This window comes from Schistocerca cancellata, chromosome 1 (genome assembly GCF_023864275.1).
Source record: "Schistocerca cancellata isolate TAMUIC-IGC-003103 chromosome 1, iqSchCanc2.1, whole genome shotgun sequence".
In the NCBI taxonomy this organism is placed as follows: domain Eukaryota; kingdom Metazoa; phylum Arthropoda; class Insecta; order Orthoptera; family Acrididae; genus Schistocerca; species Schistocerca cancellata.
Genome location: NC_064626.1, coordinates 652,059,834 through 652,081,500, shown reverse-complemented (window position 1 = coordinate 652,081,500; position 21,667 = coordinate 652,059,834). Strand labels below are relative to the sequence as shown.

General features: G+C 42.6%; 1 protein-coding gene across 1 annotated transcript in view; it reads left to right on the top strand.

The window, feature by feature from the left end:
- LOC126092044 (calpain-9-like) overlaps positions 1 to 21,667 on the top strand; it is a 153,778-nt gene that overhangs the window by 109,776 nt on the left and 22,335 nt on the right. The window contains exon 7 of the mRNA XM_049907489.1: positions 3,607 to 3,791. Coding sequence (XP_049763446.1) covers positions 3,607 to 3,791 — 185 coding nt within the window. The remainder of the gene's footprint in view (positions 1 to 3,606; positions 3,792 to 21,667) is intronic.

Here is a 21,667-nt window from a genome sequence, read left to right as displayed (position 1 = left end):
GAGGAGGAGGCATGATGTCCTACGCATTCTCCATTGACATAGGATCCACTCCTCTTTTTCCTTTCTTCATCAAGAGCTAGGTGGAAACGACTATAATAACCGTGTTAACTTTGCATGTGAGCATTAAGACAGGACACTCCAGATGTATCACGTATCTTGTTTAGTGATGAAGCCACACTTGCCAGTCATGGGCAGGTATACAGCCGAAACATGCACTATTGGTTTGTTGATAATCCCCATTTGTTAAAGCGAAATGGTCGTTACTTAACGTATTGCCTTGTGTTTGTTTACTTTATAGCCGAAAAATAGTTGTAATAAGGGCGATCGAAATGTCGTGCACATTAAAAAGTGCTATATCTCATAATATCATACACATTGTTTATAGCACATGCTCAAAATGCCCGTCATGTTCAGTAATGCATCCACGAATTCATTTTACCAGATTGAGACTACCTTACGTAGCATAACGACACTGATGTTAATGTCCGTTATTATGTTAATCTTTAGTTCCTCCATTGTGTACGTCCTGTTTTTAAAGACCCTTACTTCATAGCGCTAGAGGAAGAAGTCTAGATAGTTAAATCGGGAACATGTAAGAGCCGTAATGCTTTAGAGATTATGCGATCACCAAAATATTCGCTTAAGATATGAATTGTTTCATTAGTTGTGTCATCAGTGACAGCGTCCTGCTGAAACGAACAACAACGTTCATCTGTCTCAAAAAGCGAAATTAACTGCTGAATGACGACTTGGTACATAATACTACACTACTGGTCATTAAAATTGCTACAACACGAAGATGACGTGCTACAGACGCGAAATTTAACCGACAGGAAGAAGGTGTTGTGATATGCAAATGATTAGCTTTTCAGAGCATTCACACAAGGTTGGCGCCGGTGGCGACACCTACAACGTCTTGCCATGAGGAACGTTTCCAACCGATTTCTCATACACAAACAGCAGTTGACCGGCGTTCCCTGGTGCAACATTGTTGTGATGCCTCGCGTAAGGAGGAGAAATGCGTACCATCACGTTTCCGACTTTGATAAAGGTCGGATTGTAGCCTATCGCGATTGCGGTTTATCGTATCGCGACATTGTTGCTCGCGTTGGTCGAGATCCAATGACTGTTAGCAGAATATGGAATCGGTGGGTTCAGGGGGGTAATACGGAACGCCGTGCTGGATTCCAACGGCCTCGTATCACTAGCAGTTGAGATGACAGGCATCTTATCCGCATGGCTGTAACGGATAGTGCAGCCACGTCTCGATCCCCGAGTCAACAGATGGGGACGTTTGCAAGACAACCACCATCTGCACGAACAGTTCGACGCCGTTTGCAGCAGCATGGACTATCATCTCGGGGATCACGGCTGCGGTTACCCTTGACGCTGCATCACAGACAGGAGCGCCTGCAATGGTGTACTCAACGACGAACCTGGGTGCACGAAAGGCTAAACGTCATTTTTTCGGATGTATCCAGGTTCTGTTTACAGCATCACGATGGTCGCATCCGTATTTGGCGACATCGTGGTGAACGCATATTGGAAGCGTGTATTCGTCATCGCCATCCTAGCGTATCACCCGGCGTGATGATACGGGGTGCCATTGGTGCCATGTCTCGGTCACCTCTTGTTCGCAATGACGGCACTTTGAACAGTGGACGTCACATTTGAAATGTGTCACGACCCGTGGCTCTACCCTTCATTTGATCCCTGCGAAACCCTACATTTCAGCAGGATAATGCACGACTGCATGTTGCAGGTCCTGTACGGGCCTTTCTGGATACAGAAAATGTTCGACTACTGCCATCGTCAGCACATTCTCCAGATCTCTCACCTTCTGAAAACGTATGGTCAGTGGTGGTCGAGCAACTGGCTCGTCACAATACCCCAGTCATACTCTTGATGAACTGTGGTATCGTGTTGCAGCTGCATAGGCAGGTGTGTACCTGTACACACCATCCAAGCTCTGTTTGACTCAATGCCCAGGCGTATCAAGGCCGTTATTAAGGCCAGAGGTGATAGTTCTGGGTACTAATTTCTCAGGATCTATGCACCCAAATTGCGTGAAAATGTATTCACATGTCAGTTCTAGTATAATATATTTGTCCAATGAATACCCATTTATCATCTGCATTTCTTCTTGGTGTAGCAATTTTAATGGCCAGTAGTGTATTAATAGCACTTCCAAAGAAATTAGGGATCACTATTCGAGGACGCGATAAAGGACACCACATTCCAGTTTTCTAACAGTGCAAGTTGTTTTCATGAAACACATATGGATTTTCAGTTGACCCAAGTATTGTGTTTTGACTATTCATGCACCCACTACGGTGAGACTACGTCTCATCAGTACAGAAAATGCGGTCCAGTTTTACGATTCCATGGATGTTAAAAATGACCAAATCCACGTACAGTACGCTAGACGCTTTTGTTTATTCCGCCTCTTCAATTCCTCCACATTACGATCGTGATAAGCACGAAATTCTAACTTCTGAATCGCTTTGGGAGCACCGCCATATCAAATCCGAGATTGGAAAGTCAGTCTCAAACTTTTCGAAAGCGAGCACAGGATGACATTAGTCACCTCAAGCAGTTTAACGTCCATCTTAATGGCTGATCTCAGGTTCTCTTCTTGTCTACAACTGATCCACGTTCCCAGTACTGGGAGATTAATCTCGTTATTACTGAATTATTTGGCAACGCGGCAAGTGCACATTTCTCAGGAAATGCACATATGATATGTGCATATGGATGACAAAAAATGCTGAACAACAGCAAAAACTCTTTGCTCTTGCAAAAACGACATGTTTACCGCGCTATTAGCTGCACAATACTATAAATGTCACGTGATCTAACTTGTTACATTGGGCTCTTCATCTGCTGTTGGTGGAACACATTGTGCTATCTTGCAGTGGCTAATCGAACTGATGCAGAGCAACTCCTATTTACAGATGCATTTATTTTCATGTGCGCGACTTTTAGATCGCACTGTAGAAAGAGAGCTTGTATTGTATTGTATGTTAACCGGAGACCTAGAAACGACGGAGAGGCTCCGTCCCCGTCGCAACCGCAATAGTCCAGAACCCCACGACGACTCCGCAGTCCACTTCATCCCTCCGCCGCCCCACACCGACCCAGGGTTATTGTGCGGTTCGGCCTCCGGGACCCCCCCCCCCCCCCCCCCGAGGGAACGTCTCACACCAGACGAGTGTAACCCCTATGTTTGCGTGGTAGAGTAATGGTGGTGTACGCGTACATGGAGAACTTGTTTGCGCAGCAATCGCTGACATAGTGTAGCTGAGGTGGACTAAGGGGAACCAGCTCGCGTTCGCCGAGGCAGATGGAAAACCGCCTAAAAACCATCCACAGACTGGCCGGTTCACCGGACCTCGACACAAATCCGTCGGGCGGATTCGTGCCGGGGGCCAGGCGCTCCTTCCCGCCCGGAAAGCCGTGCGTTAGAGCTTAGTTTTTCAAAGTTTATCACGTAAATATTTGTATTTGCAAATGCGTTTAAGACCATACACTTCTAACAAAGAAAATGCTAGTCTTTTAAAGAGGGGCAGGTACAGAGAGACAGAGTTGATAATATCGCGTTTGCAGGGTAACTGGGCGTCTATGTCGGCGAGTAGGCCCGCGGTGACGGAGAGCGGGCTGGCGCGCGGCCACGCCTACACCGTGCGGGAGGTGCGCCACGTGCGGCAGGCTGGCCGGCGGCCGCTGCGCATGGTGCGCGTGCGCAACCCCTGGGCCGACCACCGCGAGTGGACCGGCGCCTGGAGCGACGGGTGAGCGATCATCTCCAGCGCTCTTCACATGTCCAGCTGCTGCAGTCCTATACCGGCTGTGAAGTGCTGCATCATAAAACAGCCTTTTCACACCTAGCCCATAACATTGCTGTATAGAAGCTGACACGCCTGCTCGCACGTTGCCGTACGCATTGTTGTTGTTGCTGCTGCAGTCTTCAGTGCAGAGAATGGTTTGATTCAGCTCTCCATGCTACTCTATCCTGTGCAAGCTTCTACATCTCCCAGTACCTACTGCAACCTACATCCTTCTGAATCTGTTTAATGTGTACATCTCTTGGTCTCCCTCTGCGATTTTTACCCTCCACGCCGCCCTCCAGTACTAAATTGGTGATCCCTTGATGCCTCAGAACGTGTCCTACCAACAGATCCCTTCTTCTAGTCAAGTTGTGCCACAAATTTCTCTTCTCCCCAATTCTAGTCAATACCTCCTCATTAGTTATGTGATCTACCCATCTAATCTTCAGCATTCTTCTGTAGCACCACGTTTCGAAAGCCTCTGTTCTCTTCTCGTCCAAACTATTTATCGTCCATGCCGTACGCATATGCTGGGCAAATCCATTTCACTAAGGCAGGCCGGCCGTGGTGGCCGAGCGGTTCTAGCCGCTTCAGTCTAGAACAGCGCGACAGCTAGGGTCGCAGGTTCGAATCCTGCCTCGGGCATGGATGTGTGTGATGTCCTTAGGTTAGTTAGGTTTAAGTAGTTCTAAGTTCTAGGGGACTGATGACCTTAGATATTAAGTCCCATAGTGCTCAGAGCCATTTCACCCATTTTGAACCACTAAGGCAGCAAAGGTAACGTTGGCATAACTATTAGTTAACATCGTGAGCAAGCACTTAAATATCAGGACGAAACTGTCGAAGAGTTATGTATATCGAAACATATAGCAACTACACTGTTGAGTCACATTAATGTAAACACCTGTAAAGAAACCACCTTTTGCAGCGCGAACCACTGCGAGACGTGCAGGAAGAGAGTCAATGAGATTCTAGAAGATAACGACAGGGATGTGGAGCCAAACCGACTGTAGCCGGCTTTGTGTCCGAGCGGTTTTAGGCGCTTCAGTCCGGAACCGCGCTGCTGCTACGGTCGCAGGTTCGAATCCTGCCTCAGGCATGGATGTGTGTGATGTCCTTAGGTTAGTTAGGATTAAGTAGTTCTCAAGTTCTAGGGGACTGATGGCCACAGATGTTAAGTCCCATAGTGCTCAGAGCCATTTGAACCATTTTTGAACCAAACCGACTCCAGTGCCGTGGGCAGTTGCTCTCCGTTTCTTGGTTAGGATCCAAGGGGCGAATTTGCACCCGGGGAGGTTGGTGGCTAGGAGAGTACGGTAAACTAACCCCTGGTGCTCTTCGAACCAGGCACGTAAAGTGTAAGATGTGTGGCACGCTTCATTGTTCTGCTGGTAGATGCTATCGTGCTCGGGAAAACCAAGCTGGTCCCAGGCATAGATAGAAGCTTGTGTTGATCCGTCGGGCTAGGAAAACATTCCCCAGACCATAACGCTCCATCCTGCGGCTTGGACCCTTCCGAAGATTGTTGCAGCTAACGACCATCTGTCGGTGGAATGTCAAACGTGATTCATCTGAAAATGCCAACTGTCGCCACTCATTGGACGTACAATTGCGGTATTAGCGTGTAAATTCCAGCTTTTGTCGTCGATCAACGGCATTTAGCCTGGGTGTATGAACAATGCACTCACTGTGGAGGCCCATACGCTTCGACATTCACTCAATGGTCGTTGAGGAGACACTGTTAGTAGCCTGTTGGTTCATCTCAGTGGTCTGCTGCTCAACAGTTGCACATCTATTCGCCGATACTAACATGCACAGCTGTCGTTTACTACTGTCGTCGATGGCCCTTGGTGCACCACAGTTACGTCGGTGTAGGTTTTGGATAGCGCCATTTTGTCACGCTCGTTATACACTCAAAAGAAAGACATAAAAGGACGCACCACGAAGGAATTATCATTACGCGACGGAAATCGGTAAATGTACATGTCCAGACAAGCAAATGATCACAATTTCAGAAAAATCGAATGTTTTGCTCAAGAGAGAAAGCTTCACTGAGCAAGTCAATAACGCGTTGATCCGCCTCTGGTCCTTTTGCAAGCAGATATTCGGCTTGTTACTGATTGGTAGAGTTGTTGGATGTCCTACTGTGGGATATAGAGCCAGTCTCTGTCCAACTGGTCCGTTAGATCGTCAAAGTTCTGAGGTGGGTGGGGCGCCCTGCCCATAATACGTCAAACATTCGTAATTGAGGAAAGATCCGGCGACATTTCTGGCCAAGGTAGGGTTTGGCAAGCACGAATAAAAGCAGCAGAAACTCTCGCCAAGTGTGGGCGACCATTATTTTGCTGAAATTTAAGCCCAGGATGGCTTTCAATGAGGGCGATAAAACGGAATGTCGAGTATCGTCTGCATACCGCTGTACTGTAATGGTGCCACGGTTAGCAACCAAAACGGTCCTGCTGTGAAGAGAAATATCTCCCTATACTTCACTCCTGGATGTAGGGCCGTATGGCGGCGGGAGTCGTGGGACTCGTCACTGAAGACAGTTACAATCCAGTCGGTGAAATTCCAGGCCGAAGACGTGCCTGGAGATGCCCCGGACAACGGTAGGATACCAACCTGTCTGTCGCCAGCCATACGGGCCGACATCCAGGAGTGATGGTTTGGGATGCCACTTTGTTTCATGGTAGGACCCCTTTGTTTGTCATCCGCGGCACCCCTACATCACAGAAATACGTCGACGATATTCTACGTCCCGTTTTGTTGACCTTCATGTCAGGTCATTCAGAGCTTACGTTCAAGCAAGATGATGCCCGCCTGTACACGGCGAGAGTTTCTACTGCGTGGTTTCGTGCTTCACAAACAGTACCTTCGCCAGAAAGCTCGTCGTATCTCTCCCCAATCGAGAGCATTTTGAGCGTTGTGGGCAGGCACTCCAAGCATCTCGGAATTTAGACGATATCTAGCGCACGAATTAGTCAGAACTTGGCACGGAGGACATTCAGCAACTCTACCAGACAATGGCAAGACGAATAAATGCTTGCATAAAGGCCAGTGGAGGACCAACCCGTTGTTGTCTTGCTGAAACTGTAATCATTTGTTTGTCTGCACACGTACATCACATCTACCGATTTCTGTCCCATTTCCCATTTAGAAGATTCCTTCGTGATGTGTCGCCGTTTTTTTTCCTTGTAGTGTATAATCACGATGGCACGCGAACAGTTTGCCGACTTAATCGTTTCGGAAATGCTTCCACCCTTGGCCCAAAAGCCAATGATCATCGTGTTTTGGATGTCAGATAAATCACTCCGTTTCTGAATTACGAGAACGACTGCCCTGTTTTCCCCGTCCCCCTGACGCACTTCATATACCCTCCACTGCAGAGGTTGCCACCTGCCGCATATGAGCGGTTATTGTACGTTCACGTTGAACGTAGGCGATGGACACATTAATGTGAACGAATAGTGTAATAATGGCTGCAGTACTGATATGGTGGGTAAAACTAATCTACAAAATTACGGAACAAGAACTGCAAAATACATACGGGAACCACACTGATGCGAGAGGCGGAATCAGGAAAAAAAGGTAGTACATTTTTATGTCTTAAGACGGCACTGCATCACATCGAATAGCCCGTAATTTTAGTAAAACTAACTTGATAGTTGCGTTCTGCACAGTTAAACAAAGTAGAGAAAATAGTCAGGCACGCCTTCCACAAAACAAAACCATTAATGCAATCAGGCATTTATAAAACCAGATATGGTGAATGTGGAAGTTTACACGTGGCAAAAATCTGTAAATGCTTCTCTGCCAGATTCGGAGAGCGCACACATATAATCGAGAGTTGCAATTCTTCATTTAGTATACATCTCCACGATTACAGTTATAACACCAGCAGTACTGAGGAATCTTTGAAGGTAGCCGGCCGGAGTGGCCGTGCGGTTCTAGGCGCTACAGTCTGGAACCGCGTGACCACTACGGTCGCAGGTTCGAATCCTGCCTCGGACATGGATGTGTGTAATGTCCTTAGGTTAGTTAGGTTTAAGTAGTTCTAAGTTCTAGGGGACTGATGACCACAGCAGTTAAGTCCCATAGTTCTAGGGGCCATTTGAACCATTTGTTTTCTTTGAAGGTATTTTCAGGGCAGAGAAGGTTGGATTTATGGACGCCCTGGACGAATTTCAGTTTTATAGAGCCTTCAAGGAGCAACCGAAAAATATATTACTGAAGAAACGGACAAGAGATTTTAGATTGTTTTAGCCAATAGCTGTTGTGTGCTGCAAGTGCACACCTTCAGCTACGTAGCGAACCGCTGCTCACACCACCGAGCGTTAGTGCGCACATATTGCATGGCATTTGCGTTGTTCATTCGCCCCGACCACGCGAACAGCTTCCCGCTTGAGTTTGACAGCTCTATAAGTCTCTACTTGAAAATATACTGAGTTATCTGAATCTCTGTAACGCTTAAAAAAATGTAAGTAATTCAGATACGTACAGGATCAGATTATGACAAATTACATAACACTCTCCATGTGTCCACATGGTTGCTCTTTATCCTGGTATAGCTTTCAGAATTGCCGCACGACGATCACATAATATGAAATATAGATCGAAACCTGTGTCGTACTATGTTCACTAATTTGTTCCTTAAGTGAAGAGTAACTTTACAGATGTTTTGGACCTGGTAGAAGACGTCTTTTCTCTATGATCAATCCCAGGTATTTGTTCACATCTGGTCTTGGCTGGTTTTATTGAAGGTCTTCTTCAAAGCTTTCATTTAAGATCAATGTCAACAGATTTTTGGAGGGCCAACTAAAGTTTATACTGGGGCTGCCATCCTTGTGCATGGGGCTCTGTGTTAATGTACAGTGTGTTAACTGTAAGACGGCAGAGTTGTAATGGGAGTGCGGGGAGAGGAGGAAGCAAGCATTGGCTGGCGAGGGGAGAGGAGCCGTTGGTGGGGTGGGGTGGGGGAGGGGGCACGCCTACCAGTTGCAGTGCTGGCACTACAAATTGCGCGTCATGCTTACACGAAAGCAGACGAAAGGCTTGGAAGTAAAACTAGCTTTAAATGTTGTTCGTAAACGAAACTGAAATCGTCATATATATATATATATATATATATATATATATATATATATATATATATATATGTGTGTGTGTTTGTCTACTACGCGCTCACAAACCATTCATCCGATTGCAATGAAACTTTGGTGAGTTGTTCTCCGAACACCCGAAAACAGTAAAGGACAATGTTTCAAAGGTTAGGACACTGTAGCATGTGTAGCGCAATTGATTGCCGGCACGGTAGCTCAGCATGTTCGTTGAGAGGGTTTAGCTACCCTCTGTAATAAAAGAAACTGAGTGAATGGATTAACGAACACCTGAACGAGTGTCATCGGACGTCCGCCACGAACAAATTGAACGAACAATATAGAAAAAATGAGATCTAAAAAAAAAAAAATTGATTAGGTAAAGGCTTGTCATGCAGCGGACCCGGGTTCGATTCCCACTGCTCGCCATTTTTTTTCATTTATTTCATTCCCCGCAATGTTAAACTATTAATTATAAAATTTAAATATACTTAAACAGGTCATATAGTATATAGTATATCTCTATATATAAAAATGAATGGGTTGAAGCAATTTTTTCTGCTCCCTTTCCCTTTCGCAGCATTCAATCACACAATCATACGCAATATAATTTTGCGAGCATCGACGTAATACTGGTTTCCTTCTAACCTTAGGCCTACCGGTAGGGGTTGTTGGCGACTCCCGAGATGGGCCAGCAACTGCCTCTCCACTCATTTTGATAATGTTTAGCACAACTGCACAATAAAAACACGCAGAACAGTACAGCGCAAAACAATAACGAAGCAGACGACAATGGCTACCTTGTACAGCACAGTCAGCTACGTAATGTTAGGAGTCGAAACTGCGTGCCTGCCGAAGCCTCCCGACGTTTACCGACTTCTACCGATTCGGGACTAGGGAGAAGTCGTGTCATCTAAAAGTTTACACACTTTTATTTGTAGTGATCTCCTAGTTTCCTTCTTGGGTTTCCCGCTATTACTAGCAACGGCTATTTGCGGAGGGAGGAAAATATCTTACATTTCCTTCATTTTATTTCTTTTTCATTGTCCACTCGGCTGTATGGATCATTTCCAAATTTTCACACCGTCGATTTCAAAGCCAAATGACCCCGAAATCGAGAAACAGTACAGGTGACTTTTTTTTTTCTCGTCGAGGACTTGATGACGATTTGTAATATTTGGACGCCAGTTTAAGATTATAAGTTTTGTAAATAATGACCTCGCCTACAACTGATAGTGATGCTTCACATATATCCTTGAAATTGGCGATAAACTGATATTTCTGCAGTTCCCGCTTAACTGTGTAATTCAGCGACTCACTGCACCATTATGAGTCTGTTTATTACAATACGATAGTCGCCATCTTGTTTTCCTAAACATACTTCCGCTACACTGGTTTATTGGTCTGTTCTTCCTATTCATAAATCAGAGTTTTTTCACAGGAAACAATACATATTGAAAATATTAGGCGTATATACGCGGCTCGCAATTGATGTCCAAACTCGCGTAGACATTATACTATGAGCAACAAGAATAACATAGCTTTCGACAGTAGTATTATGCCAAAGTTAAGCTGCTTAAACTTTGTTGAAAAAATAAATGTTTTTGTTTAGAGATAAATGACAAAGACTCGAATAAAAACTCAGACTAAAAGTTAAGAGAAAATGCATGCCTTTAGAAACCAAACTCTGCCTGCTTCCGCCACGATAGTTATCAAATCAAGAATTCAGTATTAAGCGGGAAAGTAAGGTGCTGTAGATTACAACCAAACATGTTCTCATTCGTATCCTTGTTTAGTGTCTCGGGAGATTACGCCGCATGGACTGTTGCTGTGCTCTCGTTACAGCCGGGGAACGCGTTGTGTTCTTGAGCTTGTCAGTTTACTTTTCTTCGATTTTCCGTAAGTTCGTGCGACAAGAATTACGCCATCTTTGTAATTCAAAGTATTATACCACGGAAAAGACCAGCCCTCTTTTCCTTTGGATTTGCAGTGGATAACAGCTGCACAGCTCGTAGAAATTTCCACCAGTCAAGGATATGGAGTCGCGGGGAATGTTAAGCCATCCTACCGAAGATCGAAGGAAGGACAGAATTTAACTACTGTCGACACTGAAGTGATTAGAAACTTGGAACAAGCTCAGGTGGGTAACAAAGGGAAACTTTCTAGTCGTGAAGTTTTTGCGTTGGTGTTAAGTAACATAAGAATACTGTGGGAAACCTGTCAGGTTAACATGTCATGTCTTTCAACGAAACATATCCCACACCAAATTACAACACATTTCGTATTTCATCTTAATGCCGCTACGTACACCCAGAATCATCTCGTTTCAACACTTCACACCTTACTAACCTTGTTTGAAGATTTTTCTTACGTTGAACCTAAGATTGTAGGGGTATGAGTTCTAACTCGGCCATAAAACACTCTTCAGACTCCAGCCTTAGTTGTTTCAAAGTATTTTTTCTCGTTATGTTTACAATCATCACACGTACAGTCAAAAGTATCCGAACGACCTGAATTGCATTTCGCCTGATTCGAATGCAACCCACATAGCGCAGCTGTCTAGCAAGTCCTCTAATCGCCCCTCGGTACAGTCGTTTGACTATTCAAAATGGTTCCAACAAGTCACCACTAGGAAACACTGCTCTGTATCGCAGTAACTCAAGATGTAAAGTAATACCAAGGTACTACAAACATCAGGGAACATCTTATCACAGAGAAGACGGTTCTGCAGGCATGTAAGTTCACATTTATTACAATAAATGACATACATGAAATGTTACCACTCTCATTATTACGTCAGATAGGTAATTCACGTAGTAAGCTCGTCGTATTCATGATTTCCTCTTCAAAATAACATACCGTACTTATTATTTAACACAAAATGACATTAAAAATTTAACTTATTCACGAGCAGCTAGTTGAGAATATGTATGAACTTCAAACGACACGACGTACCGTCTCGTTCTGCATATGGATTCAAACCCAGGTAATGCAGACTAAGCAAAGACTTCGTGACTGACGGAAACTGTCATTCCTGACTAGGCATACAGAGAATGCTATACCTCGATTTTAGACAGTATCAGTTAGCAAATATCAACTTTAAATTACATAACGTAAACATTGTTAACGGACGCGAATTGTCCTTGTTAACGAACTACGAGAGATTCTAAATATTGCTTCTTCACAAGTAACTTACTTGAAATGCCGTGAGGTAAAGCTTTTTGTTGGACAGGGATTCGAACCCATAACCTAATTAGATTGTCATCGAAGCACAATCAACTGTGACATATCGGATTTTCTCGGCAGTAGCTACATGTTTTAACTGAAATGACGAGACGAAACATTAATTTGTCCTTTCCCAGGACTCCAACTTGGCATCTATCGCTGTTATATTCTAGAGAAAACGAACGTTAAAAACGGGTTTGTTACACCACCGTCGACATGTGAGCATGCTTGAACTAGAAATAATATGACGAAGAGTTCAGTGCTGACTGGGAATCGAGCCTCACACATATCGTTGTTGACTGCACACAAAGAGACTTCAGCTACCGAATTTTTCTCCACCAGCAGCTCAGAATAACATCCTTGAATTTACAATGATTTCGCAAACAGTTCTGTGTCTCACTGGCACTTAAAAACGTCGGATGCCGTTAGTGTTGACAACGAATGAAAATACATTACAAATCAAAATTATTACCCACCAGCAGATAGGTGTACTCATGCTAGAGCTTGGTAATACATAATGAAAGCTTTAGTGCCGGACCAAGATTCGAACCCTTTCACGCGCAATATGTGGAGATGTTGAGGAATCTGCAGTTTTGAACAAACAACAAATTGTAGCCGAGCTGTATTGTCACGAAGGGATCAAATTCCGCGTTAAGGGCGCTCTGAGTTGCATTCCCAGATCAGAACCAATTTTATCGACATACAGAAGCTCAAATAAAAGACGGAATAAGTGTCCTACGTAGCGTTTGTTTCGTCACTAGAAATAAATAACTAGTATAAGAAAGGTTACTTCTGGTAGAGTTTCTACGTGTCACGACTCCTGACTTTATTGTGGTTCAACCTAACGTCTACTTGGTAGAGAAGGAATATCATGTTTAACATGAATATCAAACCACAATGCCATTATACCTTCTTCACTTGGCGTAGCCAGAAGAGAACAGAATCTGTCTCTCCTTATCAAAAATCATCAGCAGAAGTTGGACTCGAACCCAAACCATAAGCATATGAACCTAGCATCAATCCAAGAGACCACACCGCCAAATTCTCTTCTCTATCACTCATTTTTCTGTCATAACAAAGTTGCGCCACACTGGATGAGAATTCTGACACACAGACTCCCTGTAGTGGTTTGCAGCATGTTCAGTACATTCATTTACTTGGTTGACCGAATCGCCATGAACTAGCTGCATCGGCTACCCAGTGCATACTTTCGACTCTATTTTGTAATCACCGAAATAAAATCACGTAACTGACACCTACACAGAACTGCCAACAGTGTAGGATGCAAAACTTTAACGAGAAGTGTTCCTTTCGACTTGAGCTACTCTATTGCGCTATCTGTTTGTTAAAAACGTCGTGCAGTGCAAAAGAAAAGCTGTAACTGTATGTCTCTCAGAAGTCTCGATCAGGCCATATGCATTATCTCACAGCACTGTGCAATGCGCAAGTTCTGGAGAACTTGTTGTTGCGTTCTGGCGGTGCTGTAGCTCTGTGTCAGCTAGTAGCGTAACGGTAAGCGTCGCGCACTGTTGATAAGACGTCGCGAATTTGGGTACATTAACTACTACATTTTTTAAAACGCCGCACTGCTTCCTGCTGAAGTTATCGATCTCATGGAACGTTGAACATAATTCCCTTCACTTCTGAACCCAAAATAGTCGCATGTGGAAAAAGGGCTAATTTCTGCGACATTTTGTTCTTTTCAGGTTTAATAGATGGCCAGGATGCAGATGCATCTCGAAACTTTTGTATTATGTATGGGGAGAAAGCATCGTGCCAAAATACGTCAGAAAAGTATTTTATACATTAGCTGTCGTGTGGCAGTGGCATTTTATTCTTCATAAAACCTTGTTTGACAGCGTTAACTCGGAACAAGTTTTCTACATGCATGTAATCAATAAACTGCATGTGCATTGTCAGACTGTTATAGATAACGTAAGAGAATTCGCATTTATCTTTTATGATTACTTTCTCTCCCATGTTAACTAATGTTTTAACAACACTAAAAGAAATCGTACGAAAATTGTGCACTGTATTATAAGAAATTAAATAAAACTACCCACGACAACCTTACGACGAAAGTCTGTTTCAATGAAACTGAGTATCTGTACACAAGCGTGCCTCTATCGGCACGAATTAGTAAAATACTACTCACTTAGATTTTGATTGGGTCTGTGTTTGATTGGTATGCTGTGTCATACTCAAGTTGTATGCAAATGTGGTATTTCATAAATAAAGTTATGTATTCCTAGAAACCCAACATTTGTTTGTCAGCAGCGGAAAGAGGCGTTACCTGTTGTGCAGCATTGTAAGTTTTTCACCATTGCACTATGAGCCGAAAGTATTTTCTTGCGATTTCCTTATCGATGTGTGATCTGACTGCTAGTAGCTCTTTCACAGAAGGGGTAAAAACGTTACAGTCAGCAATACTGGAACCGCAAACCATAACAGACGCTTTCGTCAGGTTAGCACGTTTCCACAGAGCTAGGGAAGAGGCATACACCTACATGTCCTCTTACGAGACCAGTAGTGGCTAAAACTCATAAACCGCTATTTGAAGGACGGGATTAGATGCGATTTTCACGTGCAACGACTTTCCAGGGCTGAAAACCGTAAATTTACAATCTTTTGTTACAGCTAAAGCGTTAATAATAACTCAGATGATTCAATGGAAATGACAGGAAAAATCAAGTGAACTTTGAGGCTTAATTCCGTGCACACCAGGAAGTAATTCGTCGATCACAGATTTGCCAAATATACCTTGCCCTGTTGCCAAATCTTAGTTACATTACCAGCAGGAAGAAGACGAACCGATGTGATCCTACAGTGGGCTGGGAAGTGACCATAACTGACGTATCAAAGACGAGGCTGCTACGACCTGGAATACGTAATCCGTCTGATTCACATTTCTGTAACTGGGTTTAGGGTCTGGAGCGTAGTTACTAACAATACTCAGAACTGACTGCAAACTAAGCTTAATAAATCAGTAACTCTCATAGTTGTTTTTATATATCTTTCGTAATCAAAACTAAGAAAATCATTGACGAACGTTTTCGTGCCTCGCCGATGGACGAGCACAACAAACAAATAAAAATAAAAAAAGACTGTGTGTGTGTGTGTGTGTGTGTGTGTGAGAGAGAGAGAGAGAGAGAGAGGAGAGAGATAGTGAGGGAGAGAGATAAAAATAAAAAAGAATGAGAGAGAGAGAGAGAGTAAAAAATTGTTGCAAAGAAACTGAATCATGGTATTTAAAGAAATCTTTCATTAAAATGACACGTTCTACATCATTACGAAATGTCGTATTCATGATCTATGGAACAAGTATTAATCTAATCTAATCAAATCATATCATATTGCTGAATAGTCATGAAGAGGGACGAATTACAGAAAACTTCGCCAATATCAGTAACCAAATCTAAACTTGAAAAAAAAAGACGACAGTTTATAATGTAGCAAAGTATTTCACAGTTCCAAAATCCGCATCCGTCTCATTGACCTTATACTTAGTAGCTGACCATAAATTCTAGCTCAGAGTGACACCACTGTAAGTAACCTAATGTAGCGAAGACTGTTTGCCAGTGCTCTCTTTCACCGGAAAATATGCAATTCATTCATTGGGCTCCAATAGTACACTGTAACAGTAATTTCTGTGTGTATGTAATGCATGCGGATTGTGGAATTTAGTGGTGCTCTCTCTTCCACTTCTGTATACAATATGCCTGACCTAAGCGGGCCCTTTATCATTACAGGCCCTGGGCGGTGCAACATCATTCTGACAACAGTAATGTGCTTATACTGACAGCTTCGCTGTTCGTTTTAACTGATTTTTAAATCATTTAAATAAAACAACATGACCTTCCACTGGGAGACATTTCGTCCCCCTTTTCCTTGTGTGAAATTTGTCAGTAAGCCTTTTGCCTTCCAACCACCGAAATGCGGCAGAGTACAGCCAGTAAACGATTCACAAACCACGATTTAGTGCCGTTCAGACAATTTCTTTAAACATTGTCGTAGCAGAAGGAATTTAGTTTCTTCTTAAATCGTCTTATGCAGCAACGTTCACAGATATCTCAATTAGGAAAAGCTCTTTATCCAGGAACGAAGGTTGTAAAACAAACTTCCCAGTGTTTGAGTGAGGTCGATCGCCGTCTTATAGCACTGCATAAGAATTTTGTCTAACTGGTATCACAGGTAGTGTTCCTGTAGCTGTGGGAATCATTGGTTGAAAATGAGTTTAACGCCAATGGGTACAGTACTGCTAAATATTCAAAATGATTATCAACCTGTCTGAGTTCATCCACAAACCGTGGCGTATTTATAATACGGTAGCTCGACTGTGTATCCTTGTCTTCCTTGAGGCGCCATTACAATACGTATACAATACTATGAATACTTCGAACGCTGTAGCTAACTTTGCTCTCATAAAATAATTTTGTTTTGTTAATTTTTCTGGGTGTTCAGCGTGCAATACGTGTTGTAAATACAGTCTTAAACGAAAAAATTGTCCGTAAGGTGGTAAATACAATCGTGCTGTCATCAGAATTCTATGTCCAGCAATATGCTCGATCAGGCTACATTGTAGACTGTGTCACTTCCTGGAGGAAGTCTTGAGTGCAGTCTGAGTGCATCATTTTCCACTGCGACTGTAGTCTTTAGGTAAAATGCAGGACTAGCTATTACGACATCTGGCAACCTAGAGTACACGTCGATATAAGTCTTATCACCCTTTCCTCTCGGTGCTGCAGCTATGAGTGTATTTCAAGCGAATCTACAAAATATTTCGCTTTCTGTCACATTGGTAATAACAGTTTGGTTCAACACTATTTTAGCGAGAGATTTCTTGGCCGACCATACGCCTCTGAACACCGCATGCGTCTGAGTTCTCTGCGACCCGTTTGCTGCCTACTGACAGGGGATGAGGCACTGCGCTGTCTCGCCTTCTGCTGACAGCGTCTGTTCCACCCCTCTCTCTCGACGGTGTAAAAGCTTTAATGTTGTTGAGTGGTGACCCATAAAATCTGTCTACAATTTGTGTTTCACACTCTGTTGCAACGGAGGCACAAAACCGTTTTTATTTGGTGTGTCTTTTATTACACGAGTATGCAATACATCAATGTGGCACAGATTTAATTTCATTGTCATATGTGTTAGTCAAGGCACAGAGAGTACATGTAGTGTAATGTGTTTGGTTCCTTTCTTTGATTCCCTCTGGTAAATGGATGCAAAACATAGTGTCAATACCTTTCAGAACCTGCTACGTAGCTACTTAGGCATATTGCTTGTTTTGAGGTCTATACATTAATTAATGGAGAAGTGAATGCTGTTCAGAAGTGATATTTAAAATCTTCAATTGGATTTAAGGCGACAAAATTGCCCATACTTGAAGCTACCCAGAGAAAAAGTAAGTCACTAGAGCCACTGTTAGTAAATGTCTGCAGAGAGTTCCTAACTGCTATTGTAGAAATTTAGCATAGAGGCCCTACAGTAATCAAGAGGTTCATTCCCTTCATACTTATCACCCTGGCATGTGAGCCTTGTGTGAAGAACAAGATTGAAATTCGTATCGTTGACGGTCGATTCGAATTTCTTCAGAGACGCTTGTATTGTGAAGCAGCTTGACAGTCAGAAAGCCAAGATCTATGACCATTAACACAACTTTCTGGGTCGAGCTACCAAGAGGACTTGAAGTGTAAAGGTTTTTCTTCCGATTTCGTTACAGAATTTTTTCTGGAAATTCGTGGCTCCATAAACTAAATCAGAAAAAAAAGCTCGCACACGCTGGCTCCTACCACAGTTAGAACTGACGATTCATTGAGCCATTGCGACACGAGACACGGGCTGTACCACGGGGCTACGGACACACTGCTGCGAGCACTCCACTCTCATCATGGTATTTGTCGCTCTGCCTCATTATGCATCATTAAAAATAATAAAAGTTGTCACTTATGTGAAGAACAGCATTTCTTTAGCCAAAAAATTGAATTTTCAGTCTTAGTGTCTTAGTTTTCATGAGGATTATATAGGATGAGTCATTCAAATGGAAATGGATTAGCAAGCGAATTTAGCGAGTCAGTTCAGTACCATACGTGGAAGTGATTGCCCTGTCACAGTGTTGCCAAATGCTTGTGACGATGTTGCCAATTCTCAGCTGTGCTAGGAACAGCTCTGTGGCGGTATGTGAGGAGAATTCCATGCTCATGTCATAGCAGGATACAGAGAGGAGGCGTGTGGTTTGGTTAATATGCAGCGTTTTCTCCTACCAGTTGTGTCAAACATTCAGATGTATAATCTTCCATAACGATTACAGATTCCCACAAAATATATGCCAATAAAACACTTACCTTGTTACTTTGTGACAAAAGATTATTTCAGTACAATAAAAAGTTTTTGGAAATAAACTTTGGCTCACCTGTCACAAAAAGTAAGATAACAAATACTATGCACCTCGAAATCGATTGCATCTATGTGCAGTCTTGTGATCATACAGGCAGAATTTCATGAATTGAACGAGAATGTAGAAAAATGTTGGTGCGAATGGAAGCTGTAAGAAACACAGTTAACTAATTATTCTATGCCATGTAATAATCAATTCATTTGAAAATTCAGAAGAGAAGAAACTAAAAATCATGCCCATTAAGACAGAAAGTAAAGTGCAGATCTGCGCTTTTTCATCTTCCGATCTATACAAATAATGTATACTAATCAGCGTATTCATTGCTTTCGTAATGTTTCCCTCTTGTTTAGTCATCTATCGATGAAGAGGATCCACACCCATGAGTCTGATTGTTTCTTTGTATCCTTCCATCTACTATCTTTGTGTGTTACTGCTATTTCTTTGTATCCTTCCATCTACTATCTTTGTGTGTTACTGCTCGGTGTTCAAAAAGCAAAATATTATGCCCGCTCCCACGAGGTATTAGAACGAGGTCGCAAGAAGGCTAACGAATTATAATCAAAATACACCGAGACGCCAATTTGTCTGTCGTCATGGTGTTAAGTCGACAGAAATAGTGGGATATTATTGCCTGTATCACCGGCATCCCGTTGTCGACTGCTCTTAGTGAGATTTTCATATTACCCTGAACATAAGACGCCGAGAGAAATGTGTATATTCTCCGTGACGAAACATCCCACATTCCATTCATCCTGATCCATTCGTAACGTGTATCGGCAACAGTGAGTGATAGGAAATCTGTTGTAAGGTGTTGAATAACAATGACAATGGTAGTAATAAAAAATCAGTAATCAAAGATGTTTACTGCATTACAGTTAAGGATTAACAAAATAACGAAGAAAGACTGAGTGTTTAATTGTCGCACTGCATAGGTCTTCTTACATCTTTGTTACTTAATTCAGTTCTGGTTGTTTGCAGAGAGAAAAGAAAGACCCCTGTAGCCATACATATCGCTAGTACAACGACATACTACCTATCAACTATCCTTGCTTTACATCACGAGACGAACAAGGCGTCACCGAGCTGATATTTGAAATACATTTCTGTTTTCTCTCTCGGTCTGTCTCCCTCTCTTTATTTTTCTTTTTATTTTCTGAGTAAAGCATTGAGAAGCGCGAGTAATAAGCAAGTAGGCATATAATCTATTTACAGTTATTTTCATAGGGATACATAATGCAAAAATACACATTTTAAGTCTATTATTGCGTAATTCCAATTATTGACAGCCTATTCGTGAGCTTGCTCGCATTCAGTGAGCTGAAACTCGTCACAGAAGCAAGCAAAACACAAATACTTCTTGCACCTTGGGCAATACACAAACGAAAGAGAAGACGGCAATGGGATGCCGGTGATGCAGGCAATAATACCCACTATTTCCACCGGATTAACACCAAGAGGACGGACAAATTGACGTCTCAGTGTATTTTGATTATAATTCGTTAGCCTTCTTGCGACCTCGTTCTAATACCTCGTGGGAGCAGGCATAATTTATTGCTTTTTGAACACCGAGTAGTAACGCACAACGATAGTAGATGGAAGGATGCAAAGAAACAATCAGACTCATGGGTGTGGATCCACTTCATCATTACAAGACTAAACAAGAGAGAAACATTATGAAAACAATGCATACGCTGACTTGTATACATTATTTGTATAGATCAGAAGAAGAAAAAGCGCAGATCTGCACAGTGCCCGCATCTGCCCTTTAGTTGCTGTCCACACCCATGAGTCTGATTGTTTCTTTGTATCCTCCCATCTACTAAAATTAGATTTGAGAGCAACGATAGCTACAGCGTTCGAAGTATTCATAGTATTGTATACGTGTGTGTAAATGTCTTCCAATGCCCACTCAAATAAGACAAGGATACACAGTCTAGCTACAGTACTATAAATACGCCTCAGTTTGTGGATGAACTCAGACTTAGGTTGATAATCATTTTGAATATTTGGCAGTACTGTACCCATTGGTGTTAAAATCGTTTTCAACCAATGATTCCTACAGCTACAGGAACACTACTTGTGTTACCTCTTAGACAAAATACTTATGCAGTGCTATAAGACGAAAAGATCGACCTGACTCAAACAGTGGGAAGTTTGTTTAACAACTTTCGTACCTGGATAAAGAGCATTTCCTATTTGAGATACCTGTGAACGTAGCTGCATAAGACGATTTAAGAAGAAACTAAATTCCTTCAGCTACGACAATGTTTAAAGAAATCGTCTTAACGACACTAAATCGTGGTTTGTGAATCGTTTACCGGATTTTCTCTGCCGCATTTCGCTGGTTGGAAGGCAAAAGGCTTACTGACAAATTTCACACAAGGAAAAGGGGGACGAAATGTCTCCCAGTGGAAGGTCATGTTGTTTTATTTAAATGATTCAAAAATCAGTTAAAACGAACCGCGAAGCTGTCAGTATAAGCACATTACTGTTGTCAGAATGATGTTGCACCGCCCAGGGCCTGTAATGATAAAGGGCCCGTTTAGGTCAGGCATATTGTATACAGAAGTGGAAGAGAGAGCACCAATAAATTCCACAATCTGCATGCATTGCATACACACAGAAATTACTGTTACAGTGTACTATTGGAGCCCAATGAGTGACTTGCATATTTTCCGCTGAAAGAGAGCACTGGTAAACAGTCTTCGCTTCATTAGGTTACTTACAGTGGTGTCACTCTGAGCTAGAATTTATGGTCAGCTACTAAGTATAAGGTCAATGACACGGATGCGGATTTTGCAACTGTGAAATACTTTGCTACATTATAGACGTGAATATTAACTCTGAGCTAATAATGAGAAAATTTTGAACTTGGATAGCTTACAATAAAAATCTTTCTGTTTATTGCAAAGGAAAACAATTGATTTTCTAAAACATTCTCTGCCATACACAACTTGAAATAGGTCACGTCGACCAAATCTTGTGGAAGAACTAACAGCGACGTATAACGGAAGGCAGTAAGATCCCTTGGCTTTTGGTTTGGCAGTATTCGACAGCCATTTCTAGGCGCAAGTAAATTAAGAAATGCAGCGCGTTTTTTTGTCAAGTAACGTCTTCATCAATTACTT